At 34.5% G+C, this 23,473-nt stretch overlaps 1 protein-coding gene across 1 annotated transcript in view; it reads left to right on the forward strand.

The window, feature by feature from the left end:
* The window catches only part of NBEA (neurobeachin), a 479,458-nt gene that overhangs the window by 270,593 nt on the left and 185,392 nt on the right, over positions 1-23,473 (forward strand). Inside the window, exon 38 of the mRNA XM_065730203.1 lies at positions 21,182-21,306. Coding sequence (XP_065586275.1) covers positions 21,182-21,306 — 125 coding nt within the window. The remainder of the gene's footprint in view (positions 1-21,181; positions 21,307-23,473) is intronic.

Raw genomic sequence — 23,473 nt, forward strand, 5'->3', positions numbered from 1 at the left:
TTTTATCAGCCTTCAGTTTCTTAAAAGATCTCTGGAAATGGTTGTTTGTTCATGTGAATACAATATCAAATTTTGTGATAAAATGAGCTGTTTTTTCAAAAGGTAATACCTTCCTAAGCATTAGCAGTGATATACAGCTCACACAGCCATTGCACAACTTCTTAAAATACCATTCTGCTCCTTCCCCTGCTCCCTCCCAAAGGGAGGCACTTGGTACCAAACGCCCTCAGAGCTGCTGGCTGAATTCTGCCGGTTTTGAGCCTTTGGAATCTTGTGAATTGAGGTTTTTATGTTCTACAAGGCTCCGAGCTGGAAAGCAGGAATTCTTACCATGTGCCAATCCACATTTCCATTGATCTCTCATCCTTTTTACTTTTATTTGAGCAAGATCGGTAGAAAAACTCTGTTGCTGTTATAGGTGGCAGCATATGATGTAGCTTAATGCTCCAAAGGTCACAGAACTACGATGAGTTTGATGGAAAACAGCTTTTCTCCTTATTTTAAATGGTTCCTGCTTTGATTACAGGCATTTATTATAATTATCAAGAGATTAGTCTGTTGTTATAGAATCCTTGTAATGGAACCATTTAAAAGGAATATAATGGCAGTTTATTGGATTTTGCAAAGGAAAAAAGAACAGATAAAGTGGTGTTTTTCAAATGGATCAACTGCTGTCCTGAGCATACTGATTTCTTTTCTTTTGTTTAAGTTCCCATTTCTTTTTGTTTCACAGTTTTCAGTTGTGTACTAAAAGAGTCATTCACTTTTTTTTTTTTAGTTTGGAGAAAGGGTTTTTACTTAGATCATTTTCATAGCAGTCTAAGCTCTATGTAATTTAGTGGTAAAAATATTCCTTCCATAAATGGTATTAAACTACATGTTTTTTTTATATTTTATTAATATCTCCCTTCTAAAAAAACCAACAAAAAAAAACAACAACAAAAAAAAAGAAACAAGACAGTATTGTTGATTAAAAATACAATACATAGAGGGAACTACCATTTCTATACTTTGTCAGTTGATCTGTAGTTAGGGTGATTTCTATATTAACAGAATAACACAGTGTTTATGGGTCTTGTTGAATTTCTTTCCTATTTACGTTAACTTACTCAAATTAACAGTTTATCATAAAACCCTATAATCACTGAAGTTGAAAAAGACTTCCAGGATCATCTAGTACAACCATCCACCTACCAGCAATACTAAATGTTTCTCGAATATAGTAAATATTATAGTTGTATTTACAGCATCTACCTCAAAAGAATAAATGTTAAAATGATAAGTCAATCATCCTTATCAGTTGGTTTGTGATATGATTTGTAATCTATCAGTGAATGCAAATACCAGATGAAATTTTAAAAAATTAAAATCTTAAAACCTTAATTTTTGACACCAGAAACTAGATTTTATTTCAAGAGCAATTAATTTCTTTATACATGTAAGTTTTATCTTTTTTTATGAACATCTTCCAGAGGTTTGGGCCAAAGTTACATTCTTTTCAAGAAGTACAGAGCCATAGTCTTCCTGCTGAGAGCATGCTGTCCTATGCTAGTCATTTGAGCAATGGCATGAATTACCTTGCACCACTAACCCAAGGAAGAAAGTCATTTGGCTGCAACTTATTTGACATGGGGCTATTTTGATGTCACTGGGGAATTGGCCCCGAAATAACAGCAGAAAATGGTATAGCAGCAAAGTATAAGTATCAGATTACTGATCAGGCCTGCTACTCTAATATCTGCTGGTTGCCAGTGAAGGAGGCCTAGGGAAGACAAGTATTTCCCTTGGTGAGTTTATAGTGATACTCCCCCAGCATGTCTTCCTAGCTTTCAGCAATTTGTAGCTCAGGGACTTCCTAAGCCAGAGGTGATATCCTTGTGTTTAATAACTTTTGGTGGGTTTCGTTGTTGTTTTGAGGTTGTTGGGGGTTTTTTTGTTTGTTTTGTTTTTTCCCCTGTGAAAGAAAATGTCTTTTTGCTTTAAGAACTCCTGGAAGCACTCCTGATATCACTGGCCTTTAAACTTCACTACTTAAGTATGGTCTGTGTGAAATTTACACTATTTCACATTATTCACACTACTTCATTTATTTTAAACAAGTTGCTTGATAACTGCAGGATCTCCTTAGTTCTTTTCTTATGAGCAATAGCGCGTACTTGTTCCCTACTCACCATCTTGATGCCATTCACAATATTAAAGATCACTGCTGTATCTCTCTCAGCTCTTGTTCAGTTCTGTAGCCAGGGATCCTGGAAATTGTGTTTTCCACCTTGGTGGAGGCACGACTAGCAGGCTGCAGCTTATTCTGGAGTAGGACTCTGCTAATCCTTCCAGCTGGAGCTATTTTACTTTGTGTAATATCAGAGGGAAGAGAATGACATACATATGTACTGCTTTTCTATCACTCCCCACCCACCCGTCCCCATCTGCCAGCCTGTAGCTTTATTGCCATTAGGAAGCTAACAGAAATGACTAAAGTTTCCTCAACCAAATCCACATATCTATGCTGACTCAATATTTCTAAAAGGGGAGAAATAGTAAACATTTGGATTCTAAACTGGAGCAAAGAGACAAGCCTGGGCCCAAGGCATATAGATGTAGCTTTTTAACTTCCCATTCCAGTTAATGTTTCACCAATGCACAATGGGATAACATCATCAGAAAAGGCTGACAGTGTTCCACGCCACAGAACTTGGTTGATTTTTGGCGGAAGCATGTTGTGTCATCCATAGCTTTTCTTACGTAATTGTATATATTTCATGTAGAATCAGCTCTAAAAATCTAGGTGCAAATCATTATTGTTTTGTATCTTTGTGATAGAGACAATTCCTTGGCAAATCCCGAAAAAGGAAAAAATTTAGGTACTATGTCAGGCTTTCAGGGTGTGGTACATATCCCAGGGAGACTGTGGGCATAACACTCTGTAGTGAATTAGATTCTGGGGTTATTGGTTGTTGGTGAAGTTAGAGCATGTACACATTTCATAGTCCTGAATAGTGGTTTCTTTATTTCTTTTTTTTTATGAAATGTACAAAGAAAAAGTATGTTGCTTTCAAAGTTAACAAATTTATAATTAGTGAGTATGACCATGATAATTCCCATAATGCACACAACTTTTGAACACTGAATGAGGTAGAGAGGCTCTTGGGGAAAAATTAAACTTGGGGAGAAACTACAGCGAGGTATTTCTTTTCATATTTCTGAAAGTTTCCTTATACTCCTAGTGCTGTATTTACTGCTGCTCTAGTATCCCTGAAATGTTGTGACTTGTATTGTGCTTGTTTTGTTTTGTTATTTTGGTATGCTGACAGAATTCTTCTTTGAATCAGTAGTGGAATACTGATTTTTTTCCAGGACTTTATATCTCACTTAAGCCAGAAGAGCATTTAATATCATAAAGGGCAGTGCTCTAACCTGAAAAAGATGTTCCCTACACAGTTTTCCTAAATATTTGTTGTGAAAGCACCAAGTGCGTTTTAAGCGATTTATTACCAGTTCATCCAACAGTTTTCCACAATATTGCCTGTGTTTTCTTTCTGCTCTGAGATTTCAGTTTTCTTTCTGTCTGAATCTGAACAGTCCAGTGTCATGAGACACTTTCATTTTTCCTCAGCAGGCCCTGGTGGAAGAAATTACTGACTATGCGTTTGTGACTATCAGCTGATGATTGATAAAACTGGTACATTTGTATCTGAATATGGTGTATTACTGAGAGTTCTGAACTTTGTGCTTCTTTGAGTGAAGGCCTTTACAGTTGAAAGAAGTGTCAATCAGAGCTTTGTAACCACAGCTGTGCATTTAGTCTAGATATCATACAGATGTACTGTATGTAATAAGTCCACTTCTTTTTAGAGGTTTTTACTCAGTTTCTTTTGTACCATTAGTAGCAGTACTGAAAGCTGTACAGGTATGTGCAAGTATCAGCAAAGGAGTCTTCATTGTGTAAGGACTGAAAGTCCTGCTTCTGACCAACCATTAGACAACATCAAGACAATATCAAGTAAAGAAATGTTGTCACGTGTGATCTTTTGTGACAATGTGATAATTGATGGGAACATGATGGGAAGATGGGAATCAAACTGCTTTCTCACACACAGTTCACCAAATCTCTACTGTCATAGGCACCCTGCAATTATCATTAATGTTGTTTTCTTCTTTATCAGTCTGTTGAGTTATACTGCCTGTTTGGTTGACAGTGTTGCTGGTATCAGGAATTAATTCTGAAAACACAACATTGTAAGTCTAGTGGAGGGTAGAGGAAGAGCATTTTCCTAGCACTGTATATGAATATCACAGTACAGTGTCATTTTCCTACCTCTCTCTGAAGCTAAATCTTTATGGAAGTACCTCTGTTTTTCAAGAGAGAAAATGTATAGAAAAATGCACAGAAGCAGAATGCTTTTTTGCTGTGAGCAAGAACAATTATTTATTTTTACAAAACCGCTCAAGATACTTTGGGCAGATTTGATGTTAAACTAGAAACAGCACCTGGCTTCTATGTCTGTAAATCGGTATTACTAGTATTTTGGAAGAAATAGCTGTTAGAGCAATGGTGGATCCATTCCATATTGTGCTTTGGTTTGTATGTGCAGTTTGAAACCACATTGCTAATTGCAGACATTACCGAATATATGCATTAAAGCAAGGATTCGTCAAGTCAATGACACCATGAGTGTGACTACAGAACACTCATGGAAAAATGAATTTAAATAGCATCAAGAGACTCCTTTCTTAATTTGTAAATATTCACAGCAAAATCATATGGATAAAAGAACTGAATTATTTGGTCTTCTGCTGACAGGACAAAAAACTAGCTTCATGGTAGTTCAGTCATATGTGAAGAAAAAATATCACAGCTATTGAACAACATAGAGTGGTGGCCTTATGTGTGTATTTATCCACATGCTTCCATGTTGGCTTGGTTGCATAAATGCATGGAATACTAGACAAAAGCTATTCTAGAACTGTATTAGAGATACTTATTTAATGAAAAATCCTGTAAAATGTGAGATGCAAATAGAATGAACATTGATGCTCAGTATAGAAGACTTAATAATCATTCAGACTGATTCAGGCTTTCACACTTTTGTCAATTCAATCCACTTCTTTGTAGATTTATTGGAAGCTCTTTACTAGTTTGGCTTTTTGTTTGAGTTATTATTTTCTTAAAAAAAAAAAAACTTTTAGAAAGACAGAAAAAGCTAAAATAAATAAATAAATAAATAGCATTTTGTATAATGAATAGCAGTTTCCATACATGTGAAAACATATACCAGTGATTAAGCTAAAGTATAGAAAATACATTGATGTTCTATCAGTAATTTAAGGTTAATTTCTCAAATTTTGGTAGAATTACACTCCTAAAATATATTCTGGGTTATGTCTAATTTACAATGTCGTTGAATTTAATAGGATCACTCATAGACTCATGCTTTTTTTTAGAACTGTGCCTCGGTGATAGTTCTTCAAAAATATGTATATATTTTGCCACAGATTCACCCAACTAAAACAACATTCACTTTTTAACATATTATTAGGTATAATAAAGTGTTCTGTTTTTAAGTATTTAATTATCAGATGTTCTCAATTTTCTTAACAACTTATTCTAATTTTTAAGAACTGTCAGCTTTTTATTATTATTATTTATTGAATTTGTATAATTTTATGTTCATTATTTTGTATCAGTTCAAAATAATTTCTTTTCCAGTGATTCAATTACAGTTTGAGTCTGGGGATTTTGAATGCTGACTCTCTGGTTCTCCATTTTTATTTCACAGCAATAAAAAATAACCTCATTCTATAAGAAATCTTCCAAAAGGAATTTCAATGTTTTTAATTTACACAGAGAATATTATTTCTTTGGGTTTTTGTCTACTGTTTGTTAGAGGATTCCCTCTCGTAGGTCACTTCCATGTAACTTGAAGTAATATAAAATTAGAGCAAGACAATCAACCACTTTCTCCAGTTCTTTCATTTAACTGGATTCATACAGCCTATAATTCTCATTTTCTCTATCCTGCTTTAGATTTCACTCAGTCATGTGAATTTTTTGACCTGATCCTTCCCTTGACAATTTGATGCAATTCTCAGACGCCAGATTCTTTTGTGAGAAGACCAGTTTTTTTCTTTCTGTAATGTTGAGACCTTTGTTACTTGAGACAAGAGCAGCAGCATTCCCATCACCCAGCTTATCCCAAGTTGCAGCAGATTCTTTCTATTGCCTATGAAACGGGCCTGGGTTGATTAGTTAAATGCCAATAATGTTGACATCTTAAGTTAGATAAAAGGAACTCAACTCAGCTATCAATTGGCATAATTTGACAACCTTAATCTTCCAGTAAATTACAACTGTCAATTGCTAGTATTAACTTCTTGAACTATGCTTCCCAGACTGCAAGGAGGAAAAACAAATTCTTCTAGGTCATAGGAAGTTTGGTCCCTTTAGGAAAAGCAATTTTCAAAAATAGGTGATAGTCAACCTCACAGCCACAACTTCTGTTGAGCTACAGAGAAAATCTGGAGCAGCTAAATGAAGCAAGAGGTTCAAGGACAAAATTAATGAAGGAGAGAGAGAGAACAGACCCCAAGGTTGATCTTTAGAAAACAGAGAGACTGAGGCTGGCATGACATGCTCCATGGCTCTTAAGCCGTGTATGACTTTTCAACAGTTCAACAGTGGCTCCTTCCCAGAGTCTGTGTCCCAGGGTGCTTTGCCAATCAATGTTCTGAATGATACAGATTCATAGGATAAAGTAACATACACCATCATTAAATTGCCTTGAGACCCAACTATACACCAAGTCCAGCTTTTTCTAGTTTTTCTCACTTTTGATCTACTAGAATTTTGTTGCTTCTCAGTTTCACAGACATTATGTTTTTTATTTTTTGTCTTCTTGGATTGGGAAATTTGGCTTCCCATCCTTCTTTTTCCTGATATGATTCTTTCCTCCATCAAGCATCTGTCTAAATGATCAGTAAGTCAACTTTGCCTTCTGATGGATTTGGCAGGCTGTTCCTATATTTGAATTTTTTATGCAAACTGTGGCAATAAAGTCCTAAAAGAAAAATGAAAACAAAAAAAGCTTAGTGAACACATACAGGATGAAATTAATTTAATTATCAAATATGATACAACTGAATTATGAAGGTATATAAAAAGAACAGAATATGCATGATTATACATCATATATTAGTAATACACACAAAGGAAAAATCAGCTATTCTATTTATTTTCACGCAGTTACATAACAGATTAAGTACTTTAGAATTAGGAAAAAAATAAAACATATCAAGGGTCAGACATAGTCAAATAGTATGCAAAGATTTCTTAAACCATTTAGCATTTATTTTTTTAAACCCACAAGAATAGGAATTTTTTAAAGACAGAAATCATTCATTTTTTATTTCGTCTTTTTTTTTTAATGTCATCTGCTTCTTTTCCTATGAGTTTTGTTGAGCCAAAAATAAATCACTAGGTCATGTTGATACATTTTGTGATGTTTTATAGAAGATTGTTTCTATATTTCATATCATATATTTTATATATGTATAAATAGAGCAGTTTTGATTTGCTTGCATGGCTAGTTTCTTAGCTTTTACAAATATTCCTGAGAACAATAACAACAAAAATTAAGATTACTTCACATTTACATGATAGTTTAATAAACATGGCCTCTAATAAAAGTCTTGCAGCCACTTGACAAAAGTTTGTTTCAACAATACAAGTTGCATTTGTGGATAGGTGTACCTTTAATATGCCTTCCATGCGCTAATCAGAATATATTTTGTAGTTGGGCCAACATGTCTTTCAGTCATCTCTTTCAATTCTTATGAACAGCCTTAGGTTTAAAGGTAGATCTGTGTGCTTTGTCTCAACTTATACTGTATTTCCATATGACTCTTAGAAGGAAAAAAAAAACCTTCTGATTTTTATAAATTTTGAATTAAAAGACTTCAAGTTACCAGGATTGAAACAGCATAGTTTATAAAACGTACCTTCTGTTAAGTAAAAGCATGCTATTGGACACGCATTTTAATAAACAGCTCCGTATGACAGAAATTAAAATAATCACTTAGATACAAGTTTATTATTTATTTATTAGACTTCAATTACTGTTGCTGATAGTTGATAGGCCTCAAGGAAGTTAATTCCTTCATCTCATTGCCAGGTTTAGAAGTTAGCTGTCTTTAAACAGTTCAGTATTGAATAATTTATGAAGTTTTGAAACAGTAATTCATGGCTTTTTAAGAAATAGCATTTTTAAGAGAAGTTGAAACTGTGCCTTAAGTTTAAAGTAACACTACAAAAATATAGAGAGAAAATATTTATTTTTCCTTCTGATTTTAAAGATTTTGAGAGAAAATGTTGGTCTCTTGTTGCCATTATTTTTGAGCTGTGAGTCATGAACAGGAGTGACTGAGGACGTAACCAGTCTTAGCTGTCTACTCCAACCCTACTGTTTTTATTGAAAGCACAACTCTAGATTTTTTGATGAAGTAGTGAGCTGCAATCTCAGATCAATGCTATCTACAGAATCGTTGCTTAAAGTGTTTAATGTTTGAAGTCCAAGATACAAACTATACTGAATGCTTGATCTAAAAAAGAAGTTTAAATTTATAAGTATTTACCAAAGATATCTTAGGTAGTATCATAAGAATTGTATCTATTAAAGATAATGTTGTTCAAAAGACAGCATCTTTGTGGCAAAATCAATAGCTGACATAAAATATTTTGCATTCAGTTTATTAAATCAGCCTACTATCTTAAAATTAAGATCAGTTATTTTCTGTGATGGTTGTCTGATTTCTTATGAGAATGTAGCAATGAAATGACAAAATGTTTTTGAGATACTTTTGTCAATTTTTTTTTTTGCTATTTCCTGAAGATTCAATTTTTAATGTTCAGAGGGCAGCCACTCTTAATCTACCCACAGGATAGTTGAGAGGAAAATAATTTTGCTACCAGCAGGTGGTATACTTGTACAAACAGAAAATGTGTTGAATGAAAATTTTGTTTTTAAACTTTTTAAAATCTAAAAGCAGTATTTTAGTCAAATCTCTTAGTAAAAAATAAATACGATATAAGTTTCTGTGAAAATATTGGCTTATTTTTTCCCTTTACTTGTTCTAAATAAATAAATGCCTTCACATTTTTTCATTTTGAAATTTTATTTTATTTTCATTTCTTATTTATTCACAGCAGAAGTGCAAAAGCTGGTGTCATACTGTCTCTTTCTGGTGTAACATTGTAGAGACAGAGAAAACAAACTATAAAAATAAATACATTATTTTCTTAAAACTTGAAGATCATTTACAATACACCTTTTGTGTGTGTGTGTGTGTGTGTGTGTGTGTGTGTGTTAGTGGAACTTTGAGTTGTTTCTACATTATTGTTATGAAAAGCCAGTCAGCATGCATTTAGAGAGTACATACATCATACATAATTTTAGCCATCACCAATTATGCTTCTAGTCAAAGCTATTCTGTCTTTCTCTTTTTGCAGTAAATTAAGAAATAGACAACCTCAATTTACCATGCATCCCAACATTATAAAAGAAAATACAGATTCTGGAGAGTCAATTACTTTATCAAATTTTTATGTTGTCTCAGTTGTTCATTCTGTGTCAAAGGAGTGACTTAAAAGGAACTGAATATAAAACTTCTTGAAACAGAACTGTTTCATCTAGGTATACTACATGTATACTAACATATGTCATTAGCATTTAGATAGGTTTGCCTAAGTTGACTTGCATTCCTTTAAATTTATGTTTTATGTTATCTGAGAATTTTTTAAAAAGTTCTACTTAACTTTGGTTTTATTTCATGGACATATAAGTTATTGTGATTTTCACTGCTAATTCTTGTAATTGGTACGTAGCTTATTTATCATTTTTTCTTCTGTGTAGCTTTATGAATGGTTAATGGTTTCCCTAAATCACTGCTTTTTGGTTTAGATTTACTCTTATTTAACAGTATAGAGGCCATTCCAGAATGAAAATTTCCATCATGTGGACAAAGATTATTGAAAAAATCTAGACAGTCAACCTTATTGTTAGTCCTTTGTATGTGTTCATGATCAGTTTGGTTGTTCCATCTTTTAGTCTGTTTGCAATATACTCATAATATGCATTGCCTCCATTGTTTGCATTTTATGTAAATTTTCCTGTTGATCAGGAGCAAGTTATCAGGCAATACAATATCATCTAGAAATTAACTGCCTTATAACTTTGCATTTCATATAATTATAGAATGGCTTGGTTTGGAAGGGATCCCAAAGATCAAGTCCAACCTACCAGCCATAGGCAGGGCCACCATCATCCAGATCAGGTGCTAGACCAGGTTGCGCAGGGCTCCATCCAACCTGGTCTTGAACATGTACAGGGATGGAGAAGATACTATCAAAGCAAAAATCATCTATATTAGCACAGCCTTCTTTTTGCATCTACCAATGCTACTTTACTTTCTGATGTCTTTCCTAACTGAAGGTTTATACATCTGAAGAAATTTCTATTTTCAACTACCTCTTTCTGTTTTTCATCTTTTAAACTCGAGTGTTCTTAATTTTTGCACTCATGTCATAAAAGTTGTAGGAATTGGAGGGTTTTCTTAAGAGTAGTCAATTCTCTGGTCCTTTCAGCTTTGTCCTTCATTATTAATGCAAGAACAGTAGTAACATGATCATAGAAGAGAAACTGTGCTGGCAGTTTACTGTGCTTTTCAAAGGTGACTCCTCTGCTCCTGCTCTGCTGATTAGATAAAATATTTTCTGTTACCCACTTTTAGTTCATTTGTACACTATTTCACACTTATTTCTAAATCCATATGAGAACTCTGCTGTTCCATCTACATTAAATAGTTGTATTTAGTAAGTATGTCATTATAATCATTTGATATTAGAAGCAGGAATCATAGTTGATATAAACAGATATGGAAAGCCACTGAATCAAACAGAACAGAAAAATAGGCAATTTAGTGTATGAACTAACAACTCTTTCAAGTCAAAGCCTTAGCATGTATGTTGCAGGTATTTATTCAGGACTTACAAGATGTATGATATCAGTATACTAAGTTCTGGTACCTCATAAGATATGTTAACTACCTGGAGTCTCATCAGAATATGTGCTGCAAAGTAAATAATTAGTGTTAGCATCACAGTTAACTTGGAAGATAACTTGTGATTTATGACGTTGGTAGCTTTAATCTGACATGCAGACTAAGCAAGGAAAAATGCAATTCTAGAACTTCAGCCACCATAGCTAAAAGACTAGCTAAGATATTTTTGTTGGTCCAGAGTGGAGCCAGGAATTGGACTCGATTATCTTATGGATCCCTTCCAATTTAGGATATTCTATGAGTCTATACTGGCAACCAAATATTAATTACAAGAAACAGTGCCCAAAACTAAACAAATAACATGCAATTTTATGAAAATTAGAAAATTAAGTTTCCAAGAGCACTGTTAACTTGTAATGGGTAAAATGGAGCAATTAGTATTTTGACATTACTAAGGTTCTACAGAATTCCTATGCAATAATTTATTGCAATGTTTGCTAGGAACTGCTGTCAAAATCTTTTTTCTGATAATAAAAGTGAATCTCTATAAAGGGATGCTAAAGAAATGTAAAATTACAGGGTGACTTCAAAACTAATTTGTTGTATCTATGAAAGAAAAAAGGTGGCGTTATAGTTTTGGGATACTTATGAAGCATGTCAAGACAATAATAGATGAATGAAATCTACAAGTAGTTTTAAGGTATTTTGGTGTGGAAAAAAATAGGAGAATTATAGAAGTTTGTTTTTTTAAATAGGTGGAAACAAAAAAGTCTTGAAGTTGATTATACTTCTGAAGAACATATGCAGTTCATAGATCAGTGGACTTTTTGAGAGAGCAGTATTTGTGTTTTGTACCTTTACAAGATTTTTGTTTCGGGATGAGTTGAAAAGATTAAGTACTGATGTTCTCCAGAATCAAATGAAAAGAAATAGAGTTTTTGTCCCTTATAGTCCAGTGTCTTCAGTGTGAAAACATCCAAGAGAGGGAATAGCTGTTTTATCTATCATGAAAATCTAAGAAAGCTACAGCCAGTTGCTAATGATAGTCATTATAAAATTATCAGAGCGCATACAGTGTTTTCAGCCTTACAGCAGTCCTGTCTAAAATGGAAGAATATTAATTCAAGTTCATTTTTTTGTCCACAGTTTCAATTGTCCTTAAAATCTTTTCTTTGTGTGGAACAGAATTGATAATGCATAATAAGATTTCCTATTAGAAAGGAGCCAATTATCTCAGCAATTCAGCGAGGTTAGAAGCAAGAAGTGGGGAGTAATGGCAGATAGCAAGGAGAAAAATGCAAAAATTTGAGAGGATCATAAGAAAGGAATTCTCAGATGGCAGAAATCTAGTGTTTTGGTGTATTTACTGTAAATTATAAAAATACACTGGTCTTAAAATTTGGGTAACCACTGGTATTAACATCAAAATCCTTTTTGTTATTTTAACTTTTCTTGCACCTGCAGATGATAGTTGCTTTTACTATTTGCATGTACTTCTCCCTCATCCCATCTGCTTTCACAGTTATTTCCCTTTCACTTGTCACTATAGTCATCAGCTTTTCTCTCGCATCTCTGTTTCTTATAAACTTAATACTCGTCCATTTTTTTCCAGCTCAGTGTTGCTTTTTCCTCGCTGATCAATAATTACATTTCAAACCTTTCATCTATGCTTTTTAACCTATTTGCCTCCCAATCTGTTGTCTTTATGATTTCCCATTGCACAGTGTAACAGAAAATGTGTCTGGAATAAATCTTTTCATCTATTTTTTTTTCATTCCAACCCCAGTAAGATTACTGTAATGAAAATTATCTATTAGTTAGACCCTATCATTTCTCATTTTGAAAAGTCCTCACTACTTGATTCTAGACTTCTCTCTGAAGCTCATTTCCTTTCTCATTTGTAAGACTAACTTTGTCTACATTTCTGCTCTCATTTCACCAGTTGCTCCTGTCTCACCTCTCTTCTTATTTTAATTTTTCACATTTTGGCAGCACTACAGAGGAGTTACAACGTTCATGTCTCATGACACTTCTGCATAATGCAGCCCTGGCCATGCTACAGGGATGTAAGTCATCTAGCTGGACCGCTGGGCTCTCCACACTACTTCCTCCAGCTGTCAGTGACCAGAATACCATCTGCTTCCAGATTAGCAGGGAGTTCTGTTGATTCCTCTCTCCTTCATACCCATGCTAACTTGCTGCACTGATTGCAAAAAGTGGAGAAAAAGTTAACAGTAGCTATCCCTGAACAAATGCTACCCCTGACCAACTGCCTAGGCCCTTATTTGTGCACTGACACTGCCTCAGCTTCATCACCATCACCCAGTATTTACTCCCATTGCCCACTGTACACTATTTTTTATGTTCTTCATACCCAGTATTTCTGCTGCTATGTCACCTCTCTGGTTTGTGAACACAGTTTCATCAGATTGTACTTACATCCTAAGCCTTGAAACCCAGCTTCCAACAATCCATGTATCATCCATGTGATTTTCCTGGAACACATTCTCTAAACTTCTTTCACCAAGCCATAATGTGGAACTTCTCATGTAAGCATCAAATCACTCTACCACATATACATTTGAAAAAAATCTTCTGAAAGATTAAATGCTATATACATTTCACTCCATATCTTCAATTCTTCTGTTTAAGTGGTGAGCACTTGTTTTCTGAATCTCTTTTCCTTTCCATTGTGAAACCTTGACAAATATTTTCCTTGTTTGTAGCAATAATAATTCTCGTGCATGTGTACTTATGAGAAAAAAAAAACTGTTGTGGTTTTTTTATAGGGCTACCTAAAGATTTTTTTAATGCTTATTCATGGTATTTTTGCCATCTTTTCAATTTCTATTGCCTTTGTCATGTTCATAGGCGCCTTTACTCCCCATTCTGGTATTTCCAGTTTTCAGACTTAGTATTATTTGCCTGGTATTAGTCTTTTTTAATATTATTAATTTTTGTTCTGGAATTCTCTACCACACTATTAAAAAAAAAAAGTATTACAACTTTATGATTTTTTTTATTAAAACCCTTTTTTAGTTGATATGTTAGTCAATGCTTCTGCTGTTTGTTTCTGATCAAGTATATCAAGGCTTAATTTTCTTTTAGTCATTATAATGTGGGATGGGATTTTTGAGTACCTTTCTCACAATCCTAATATAACCAGCAGTTATTAATTCTGTTTCAAGCAAAATAAAACAAAAGACAAAAAAAAAAAGTTACTCTGATACAATTACTGTCTAATACAATTACTGTAATAATATTACTATATATCTGTTGATATGCAGTATTTCTTCCATCGTTAATATAGTTGTCTTTTACCACTTATATCTTTTGTCAGACAAGTTCTATTTTTGCTTATGCTTTTTGATTGGAGTAATTATTCTGTAAGTAATAATTTGTATTTTTTATATTTCAATCTTTCTTTACTTACATACTTAATGTTACAAAATTTCTCTTCTTCATATTACCACAGTGAAATGTGTTATATATGTTTTCAATGTACATTTTGTCTCTCTTTTGTCAAAACATCGTCAGAGTTCCAGACTCTGAAAAGAATTGGTTTTAATTTTTAAAATGCCTTACAGAAAATAGGATAGAACTCATTCTTGAAATTATATTTCATCAGTTCCTTCTATTTTACATGCTGTTTCCCTGTATTACAAAGACGATGGATTCTCTGGCATCCTTCCAGTTCTGTGACCCACCTCTTTTTCCAAATAACTTTTTGCCCTTCCCCCATGCCTTCAGGCTTGTTCTTCTTCATTAACATATTCAAACTTAATCTTTCCCATCTGGCAGCCCATCCTTTGGGCTGCAGTCAGAGGATCTTTTGTGGACATGTGTACTGCTGCTGTCCTCTGTACTTGCCTCTAACTGCTGTAGCTGGAGGTAACGTAGCATTTGTAGATGTCTTGAAGATGTTTGTCCCAGAGTATATGGAAGTTATATAGTATAAGGAAAATACAGAAAACAGTATTAATCAGAATTCTGAGCAAGGCTGACTTTTAGAGGAACCTGATCTTGGAATAGCAGGTCTTTTTAACATCCTTGTTTGTGTCATGGGCAGTGGGATCAAAAGTGAGCTCTTAGCATGTTTGTGGGTGGCATCAACCCATATGGTGCAGTGGACAGGAGGAAGGGAGGGAGACCTTGCAGCCTTGAGATGTTGGCCTGTGTGAAATTCCTGAAGTTCAGCAAAGCCAAGTGTAAGATCCTGCACCTAGGCCAAGACAATCGCAGACCTGAATAAGGGCTGTGCAGTGAGTGGATTGAGAGCAGCCCTAAGGTGAAGGACATGATGCTGTTAGTGGATGAAAAACAAAATGAGCTGACAGGGTGCACTTGCAGCCCAGAAAACCAACAGTATTCCTGGGCTGCATTAAAAGAGGGGTGACAATCAGGGCAAGGGAGATGATTGTCCTCCTCTGCTTTGTCCTCAAGAGGCCCCATCTCCCATACTGTGTCCAATTCTGGGGCCTTGAGCACAAGAAATGCATGGAGTGGACCCAGGGGAAGCCATGAGGATGATCAGTGGGCTGGAGTACTTCTCCTATGAAGAAAGGCTTAGAGATGGGCTTGTTCAGTCCGGAGAAGAGAAGGCTGTGGGGAGATATTGTGGTTTTCCAGTACATACAGGAGACCTACAGAAAATCTTGGGAGGGACATTTTACCAAGGAGTGTAGAGACAGGACCAGAGGTAAAGGCTTTATACTAAAAGAGGAGAGATTTAGATTATATGTAAGGAAGAAATTATTCTCTACGAGGGTGGTGAGGCATTTGCACAGGCTGCCCAGAGAAGCTGTGGATGCCCCATCACTGGAAGTATTCAAGGCCATGCTGGATGGGGCTTTGAGCAGCATGATTTAGTGGGAGTTGTCCCTGACGTGGACAGGATTGGATTTAGCTCCATTCCAACCCAAGCCATTTTGTCTACAGTGGCTTTCTAGGGCAGCATAAAACCTCTTTGCCTCTTCAACTCATGCTGGCCTCTAACAAGATCAAATTATGCTTAAAGAAGGAGAATACACACAGTGAGCTGCTAAGCAGAAACAAATGATAATAGAGGCAGCAATATAGTTTTTAATCCTTCAATAACTGTATTAAAATAGGGCTTATTCCATTATACTGTGTGTAATTCTGTGTCTATATTAATTTATATGAAATATAGCACATCTGAAATTTTGGATTACATTTTCAACATGTATACCATTCCATTCTAAGTAACTGTAATGTCAGTAGGTTGATGCCATACCAGCCCATGTTGTGATGAAGATGATGATAAAAATAATAAAGCTTTATATTAGATTATGCTATTGAACTATAGCATGACAGTCTGAAGGGACTGGATCTCTTCAGTCATATGCTTTAGAGTACATTTTAAATAACTTCATTTAAAGAGATACAGGTATATTTGATTTGGGAAATATATAGAAGTAGCTCACAAATTATGCCATGAACTTTTAGTTCTTAAAAATTAAATAAGTAGAATCAATGCTTAATATGCACATTTTCATTAGAACAAGCCTGATTTGAAATGTCACTTACCTACTACTTTAAGATATGGGGGGAATAATGAGAAATTAAATGTAATCTAGTTGGCTGTGGAAATAACATTTGTTAATAATAGATATGTTATTAAGAAAAGTAAAGCTCACTGAATTATTGTACTTTTCACAGAACTTATTTACTAAAATGACATGATGTAGTCACATCACTTCTAGGAAAAGCAGATTGTAGCAGCAGGGACAGTGTGCTCACATGCCCAGTTCTAGGGCTGACTCGTGTCCAGTGCTTTAGATAGAAAAATTCTGCTTGATTTACAGCCATCACATACAGATGCATAGCAACTGTCAAGATTCCTGAAAAAAATTAATGCCTGAATAATATCCACAGGATTTTAGTGTAAATATTTATAATGCACTGTCATCTACGAGCTAAACAACTTAACACTCCACAGTTCTGAGATGTAAAAGCTTTTATTTATTTATTTATTTAAAATTTATAGGCTAGAGTTTGTGGCCAGAATCTTCTGCTTGATTGTATTTTTAATCTAACCCAAGGAAAATGTAATAATATTTTTTTAGTAAAATCCAATTAATCTGTCAGTTATATTAGTGGCATAAATGAACCATTCAGTATTTTCTAGCCTATGATTTTTTGCAAGAAACAAAGTAAGAAGAAAAAGTCTTGCCACTTTAATTAAGATGCTGCTCAAATAGTCAAGTGTAAATCTGAGAGTAATTGGTTAAGTTCCAGAAACTTTTCTATCTACAGTTCAGATGCCATGAAGCCAAGACATTTTTGCATTAGTGGCAGTACTTGACCATCCAGTAACATTACAGTGTTTAATTCCAAGTTCTATATTTGAGTAACTCAGTATCTGCTGTTGCTTCAGGATTTGTCGTGTTTTGTTTGATTGTTTTAATTTTTTCTCATTTCAGAGAAGTTGGAAAAATAGAAGCAAGCACTATTTACTGATACTGATTTTCTTATACTTAATTACTGTATCAAGGCAATACATAATTAAACTTTGAATGTGGAATATGAATGTGTCCTTGATAGGTTCTCATGCAGAAAAAAAAAGATTTGCAAAGCACGTTGAATAGCAGTGTATGAAGTACATTATGCACTCTTAATGATGAGACAGTTTTGCACTGTAGGATCATTTCAGCATACATTGTCCATGAGCAGCTCAGTGCAAGTTTTATACTGTAAAGTAATGCCTTTTTTTTGGTGGCAGGAATCTGTAAGCCAGAAATTCACAGGAATAGGAGAAGAAGAGCAAGCTCCTTAGCTAGCATGGCAATCTGTACCATACTCCATCATATACGTAACTTTGTTCAGCATACTTTTGTTGATTTACATTATATTATTCAGGAAGATTGTTGCTAGCAAATAAAAGAGGCAGTTTTACCTGTGTAAGTCCTACTAGTTTGTTAAACACTACATGAGTGTTTTCTCTGAGATAAAAGTCTTTAGAAGCTGTCAGATGAAATTATCTTAAGCTCTGTTATTACTGTTTGGAGCTGGTTCACATATGCAACATCTATGTACAAGACATTTTGTGCCATTCATATGACTCATGCTTCCTAAATGTTCCACTGTTCTTAAGTCTCATCTTCTTAGTTTTTTAAAGTTGAAAACTGATATTAAACTTTATTAAATCTTTTGGAATTCTTACAAATTCCAAAATCAGCAGTCCTTGAGCTAGAGAGACAAAAGGTGTTATTTCCCTGAAGGAAAGAACCAGGGAAGACAAGTAGGGAGATGGAAATTCATGAAAATCTCTACTTTTTAAAATAAATAAAATTGTTGCATTATTTTCATCTTGTTTCTCTTTTCATGCAATTTCCCCACACAATCTTCTTCATGAAGGTTTCCATCTTTTCTTTTATACATTTAGAAGGAATTATATAATAATCTTGGTTGGATTATATATGTTTTTGCATAGTGGTCCAACTGTATAAACGCTAACAGAAATTCAGTACTAACTTGCTTGTACCTGATGCCCTCAGTTGCTCTGTATCTTTATCTCCCACTGCATCTGGCTGCAGGCTGGCAGAGATTGAGAGCTGTGGTCCTGGGTTAATAATGCTGTGAGATATGTTCTTGATGAAGGCATAGCTTCTCCTGTGGAGAGAAGCTTCAGCTGTGTTTTAAAAAGAACTGTAATTTATGATTAAAAATATAGTTTGAGTCCTTTTATTTCAAATTTTTTATTTTGGACCATTATTATGTATTTTAGATGTCAAGCCTGGATTAACTAATAACCTTTTTGAATCCCAGCAAATAAATATTCTCCTTTGAAAATTTTTTCATGTCACTTATGACTTCATTAATATAGTGACTTTAAAATCTGTTTTCCTTGCAGTAATGAAGAATACTGCAGAATATGCAGTATCATTCAGACTGATTAATGAAATGGATTACCAGATTAAACACAGAGCAAATTAAAAAATTAATATTCTTAGTCTTTGAATATTTCTTAATTTAATTAAAGGTTTAAAATTCTTACATAATTTGTCATTTTTATCAACTTAACAGTCTCTTTTTTGTGAAGTAGCTTACAAAATTCTTAACATCTTTACTCCCTTTTCATCACAGCTTAGATGAGTGCAAAAAGGGAATGTTTCTCACATTCCACAATGACTCTATGACTATTCTTCATATCAGGAGTTTAAAACATAGGCTTGAATTGTACAGTGAGATTTTAAGCTGTGTTTTTGAAACCATAGGGTAGCTGCCTGGCCCATTTTTTTTTTCATTCATATCACATAAGGGTCAAAAGTACTTAGCAGCCATCATAAAATTATTTAGTGCTCAGTGAAGGAGGAGAAATAATGGACTGATATGTCATGCTAACACAACGTCTGTGAGCAAAACTATATTTTAGTGTGAAAATAATATAGGCTATCTTGGAGTGAAAACTGGTACTCAGAATAGCAAGATATTCTGTCTTGTAGCACGCATGCCAAGCCATTAACATTGCATCTTGCCACTGTGAGAGCTCAGAGCCACTGCCTCACCTTTATGGAAGATGCTCTGAATTGCTCTCAGTGAGTAAGCAGCTCTCACTGAACTCCCAATTACGCCTTCTCAGTGCTTGTAAGTAAGAAAAGTCATTCCTGTTCCACAAGGCAGCATCAAGTGTAGGACCTTCAAGTGGATTCAAGAAGCATATATTGAGAATGTTATTCAGGATGTAAAAAAAAATTTTACAAATAATTAACTAAAAAGTGATGGTATGATGCTTTTGAAAGTATGAGTGGCTAGAAGGCATGCTGCTATACCCACTCCCCTTGTGCTGTACTGTCCAGAACTGAGCTAGGTCTCATGACAGCAGTTAGTAAAGTTAGATGGGAACATATGAAAGCATGAAAGAAGTGGTTAAGTAGACTGTAAAAACTGAAAAGATCTGTTCTGCATTATTTTGCATTCTACATATTTATGCACTTAATCTGGAAATTGCTACCCGTTCATAGCTATAATGAAGACTATATAGAATACAGTGACCTAACTCACACCTGTGAAAATCCAGCAGAGAAGGAGAGCTGAAAACTGTGAAGTTTTGTTTTGTTTCTTTTGCTTTCCAGCTTTTTTGTCTGCTTACTTCTTGGGTTCTACAAATAAACTGAATAACACTGGTTTAAAACAGTGGTTCTCTACTTATGGTGTTGCAAGGTTATGAATGTTAAGATGAAACCACAAACACTTTGGGTATTTGACAGTGGTCCAACATTTTGGCTTATACTCAACTTTGTCTGATCCCACAGCATAATTACAGAAATGACATGGGAAGTATTCATGTTGATAAGGTCAAAAAGTTGTCTAGAAGTGGAGCTGGTCATTTCTGTAGAGGAGAAGTTAAATACCAAATGATTACATATGTATGTTTTAAGTTGAACATGCGTTAACAGTAGCTTATATCATTCTGCAGAGCTCTAATATTGCTTTTGAATGCAAAAAGGCAATGTAACGTAAAGATGGCCATGGTTGTTAATGGCTTGTATTAGCTGGAAGCTATAAAATCATCCTAGTACTCTGTTAGTGCTGGAATAATAATTTACCAAGACAATTACCACATGGTGGAATTTTTTGCTCCTCTAATTCAGTGTTATTAATAATGAATAAAATTGCAATTTTCTCAGGTTGCTAGGGGCAGTGGGGAATTATTTCAATGAATATTTCAGCACATTAGTTTAATCATAGTTCCACAAAATTCAAGTGGGCAATATTTTATACTTCTAAGTTCAGACTGCTAAGGGACCATAGTCATTAAATTGCAAACTATTTGCGCTGAAGTCCATTCTATGATTTACAAGCCTTGTTAAAAACACTGTAAAAGAAAGCAAGCTGTGCCATTAATACTTGTAATTTGATGCTGCATTTGTTAATGGGCTCAGTGTGATTAATGTTTTTAGCAGCAGGCAGAACACTTTGAGACAGGCAGTGCTGAGGTTTATAATACATAAATGCATGTACAGAAATGTTAGAATATTGTAAGTTTCAGTAATATATGTTTTTACAAGATTATATTCCTGAAACAGAAAAGCAGCAGTGAAGTTATCGTATGTAAATATGGCTCAAGCTGTGGTAGGTGCTGATGTGTGTGTTTTGTATTTCATAGCCAACTGCACGACTTCTGGCGCTTGGATTACTGGGAAGACGATCTGCGCCGGCGGAGGCGATTTGTTCGCAATGCTTTTGGGTCTACTCATTCTGATGCTCTTCTGAAAGCTGCTGTGGAATATGGTCAGTACTAACTCCTGCTTAGAAATGTATCTTAACGATGTTTTCTTCATGTCCACGAATCCCTGAGAATCATGTCCTTTCTTTTACAAGGATAGTACTAATTCCTAGAACAACATTTTCTTAGAAAAGGAATTCTTTCAATTCTGTCACTTCAGTGAACCAGAAGATGTGAGCTTGTGAGCTGTTAAATTTTCTGTTCCCCAAGAGGTTCACATGGCATTCCCAGACACTAATTTTGAGACACTGGTAAAAGGAACCAAACTTGTCTCTCCCAAGTGACAGAATGAAACTGTTAGGCCATCAAACTAATGTGTCATAACAGTTCCATTGGAGACCTCTCATGAATAAGGACTTAACTGCTTTTAAAATATATCAGATGTTTTTATCTTGGTGCACATACTCTTAGCCAAAAACATATTTTTTCTGCAAGTCATGACTTGTTTAAAAATATTGTTTGAGGATGCTTGTGACAGAATAGATTACTGTCCTCATAGAAGCTACAGTATGAGAATTTAAGATGATGATTTTTGATGATTTTCATGGAGAGATAGCTGAAGTATGAAAGAGGAGGGAGAAACACTCTTACAAATTCCTTTATAACGTCTGAAAGTTTCATGTCTTTTAGTGTCCTGTACAGCAGACTGAACCTGAATACTCCAGAGAACTAAAGTTCATTTACTTCTCAGGCTTAAGCTGTGTAGCTCTGTAGTATATCAAAGATGGGGAATATTTTTAAGAATAGTAAAATACTTTTCTATCCTTTTCCTTTAATTTGTAGTACAGGGAAAAAAACAAAACACAACAAACAAACAACAACAGCAACAACAAAACCAGATTATTTAGCATTTAGTAGTAATGTTTTACATCATATATGAAAAACTGAGGAAAGGGAAGTAATTTGCCTGAAGCACGTTATTCCTTTCACTTGATACACAGCCAAGGGCTAATGGTGCCAGAGGTTCTGAATATGATAGATGTAAGGCTAACCCTACATATTTCACCAACTTAGGAGGTTGCTGAAGTAAATAGAGGAGATTTGAAGAAGGTTAAACATGTGAATGAGTATCTGCATGTGCAGTCATACTAGCTAGTGTAATATAATACTTATTTTAATGTGAAGGTTATCATGTGCACAACTTGAGGACATAAACTGTTCACCAGTTGGGTTAAGGCATTTCCCCTAGGCATACACTTGCCTCGCAAACATTTGACAAAAGGTTATTTTATCCACAGCCTTCCAAAATGTCAAAATAGAGATCTTATCAGAAGCAGATGCTAATTTCACTGCTGCTTTTGTAAGAAAAATAGTTATCAAAACTATGTATGAGCTTTCTGCACTATTCAGGCACAGAAACTCTTTAAAAATACTTTCACTGCTAAGTAATTTTAATTTTAGATATTAGACTAGCATTGAAACAGGAAGAAATCTGACTTAGAAACTATCATGAAGTTTTAAGCCTAGATACTGTCCAGCTTTTTGTTAACATTGGTTTCCTTTTTTCTCGTTTTTATAGTGGAAATATTTTATCTTTGGGATAAGATTGTACTCATAAGATTCTGGAAGAGTTTTTGTTTTGTTTTGTATAATGAGAGCTATAATACAAGTTGCACTTCCGTGCTTTCAGCATATTGCAAAAATTGCCTCTGTAAGTATAGTTTTTGTGTTATGGTATTTCAGTGGAGGTGATGGCTGCCCAGTATAGTAGAGCTAGCATGTAAGATAAAGCTATATTCAAAAGAAGCAGAGCAACTGATGTAGTTATAGTTTTATACCTTTGTACTTTTCCATTACTTACCTATCAGTGCATTCAACATACAAGAAAATTAAACGCTTAGGTATTTATGGAGGTGGTGTGCATCAAACAGATGATTGTATAAAAGTTTCAGGTAACAAAAGTTTCAAGAGAATTAAAGTAAAATTCAAAGTTTAATTTTTTCATGTATTTATCAAAATTAACGTGGAATTTTAAAGCAGCAGCTGGCTTTGAAGTTGTAATTCATGGATTCTATCTACATGTACTTACTTTTCAGAGGCTAAGCCTTTGGATTTTAATACTGAAACTTTTAGTTGACCTTTCTCTGTAAGAAAACATCCTTAACACTGATGTTATTTTTATGCCTCTTGGTGTTACTAATGAGTTGAATAATTTATGAGGTTGTCATGTGA

This window comes from Cyrtonyx montezumae, unplaced genomic scaffold, assembly GCF_038088225.1.
Source record: "Cyrtonyx montezumae isolate F1298 unplaced genomic scaffold, pur_monq_1.0 scaffold_12, whole genome shotgun sequence".
Lineage (NCBI taxonomy): Eukaryota > Metazoa > Chordata > Aves > Galliformes > Odontophoridae > Cyrtonyx > Cyrtonyx montezumae.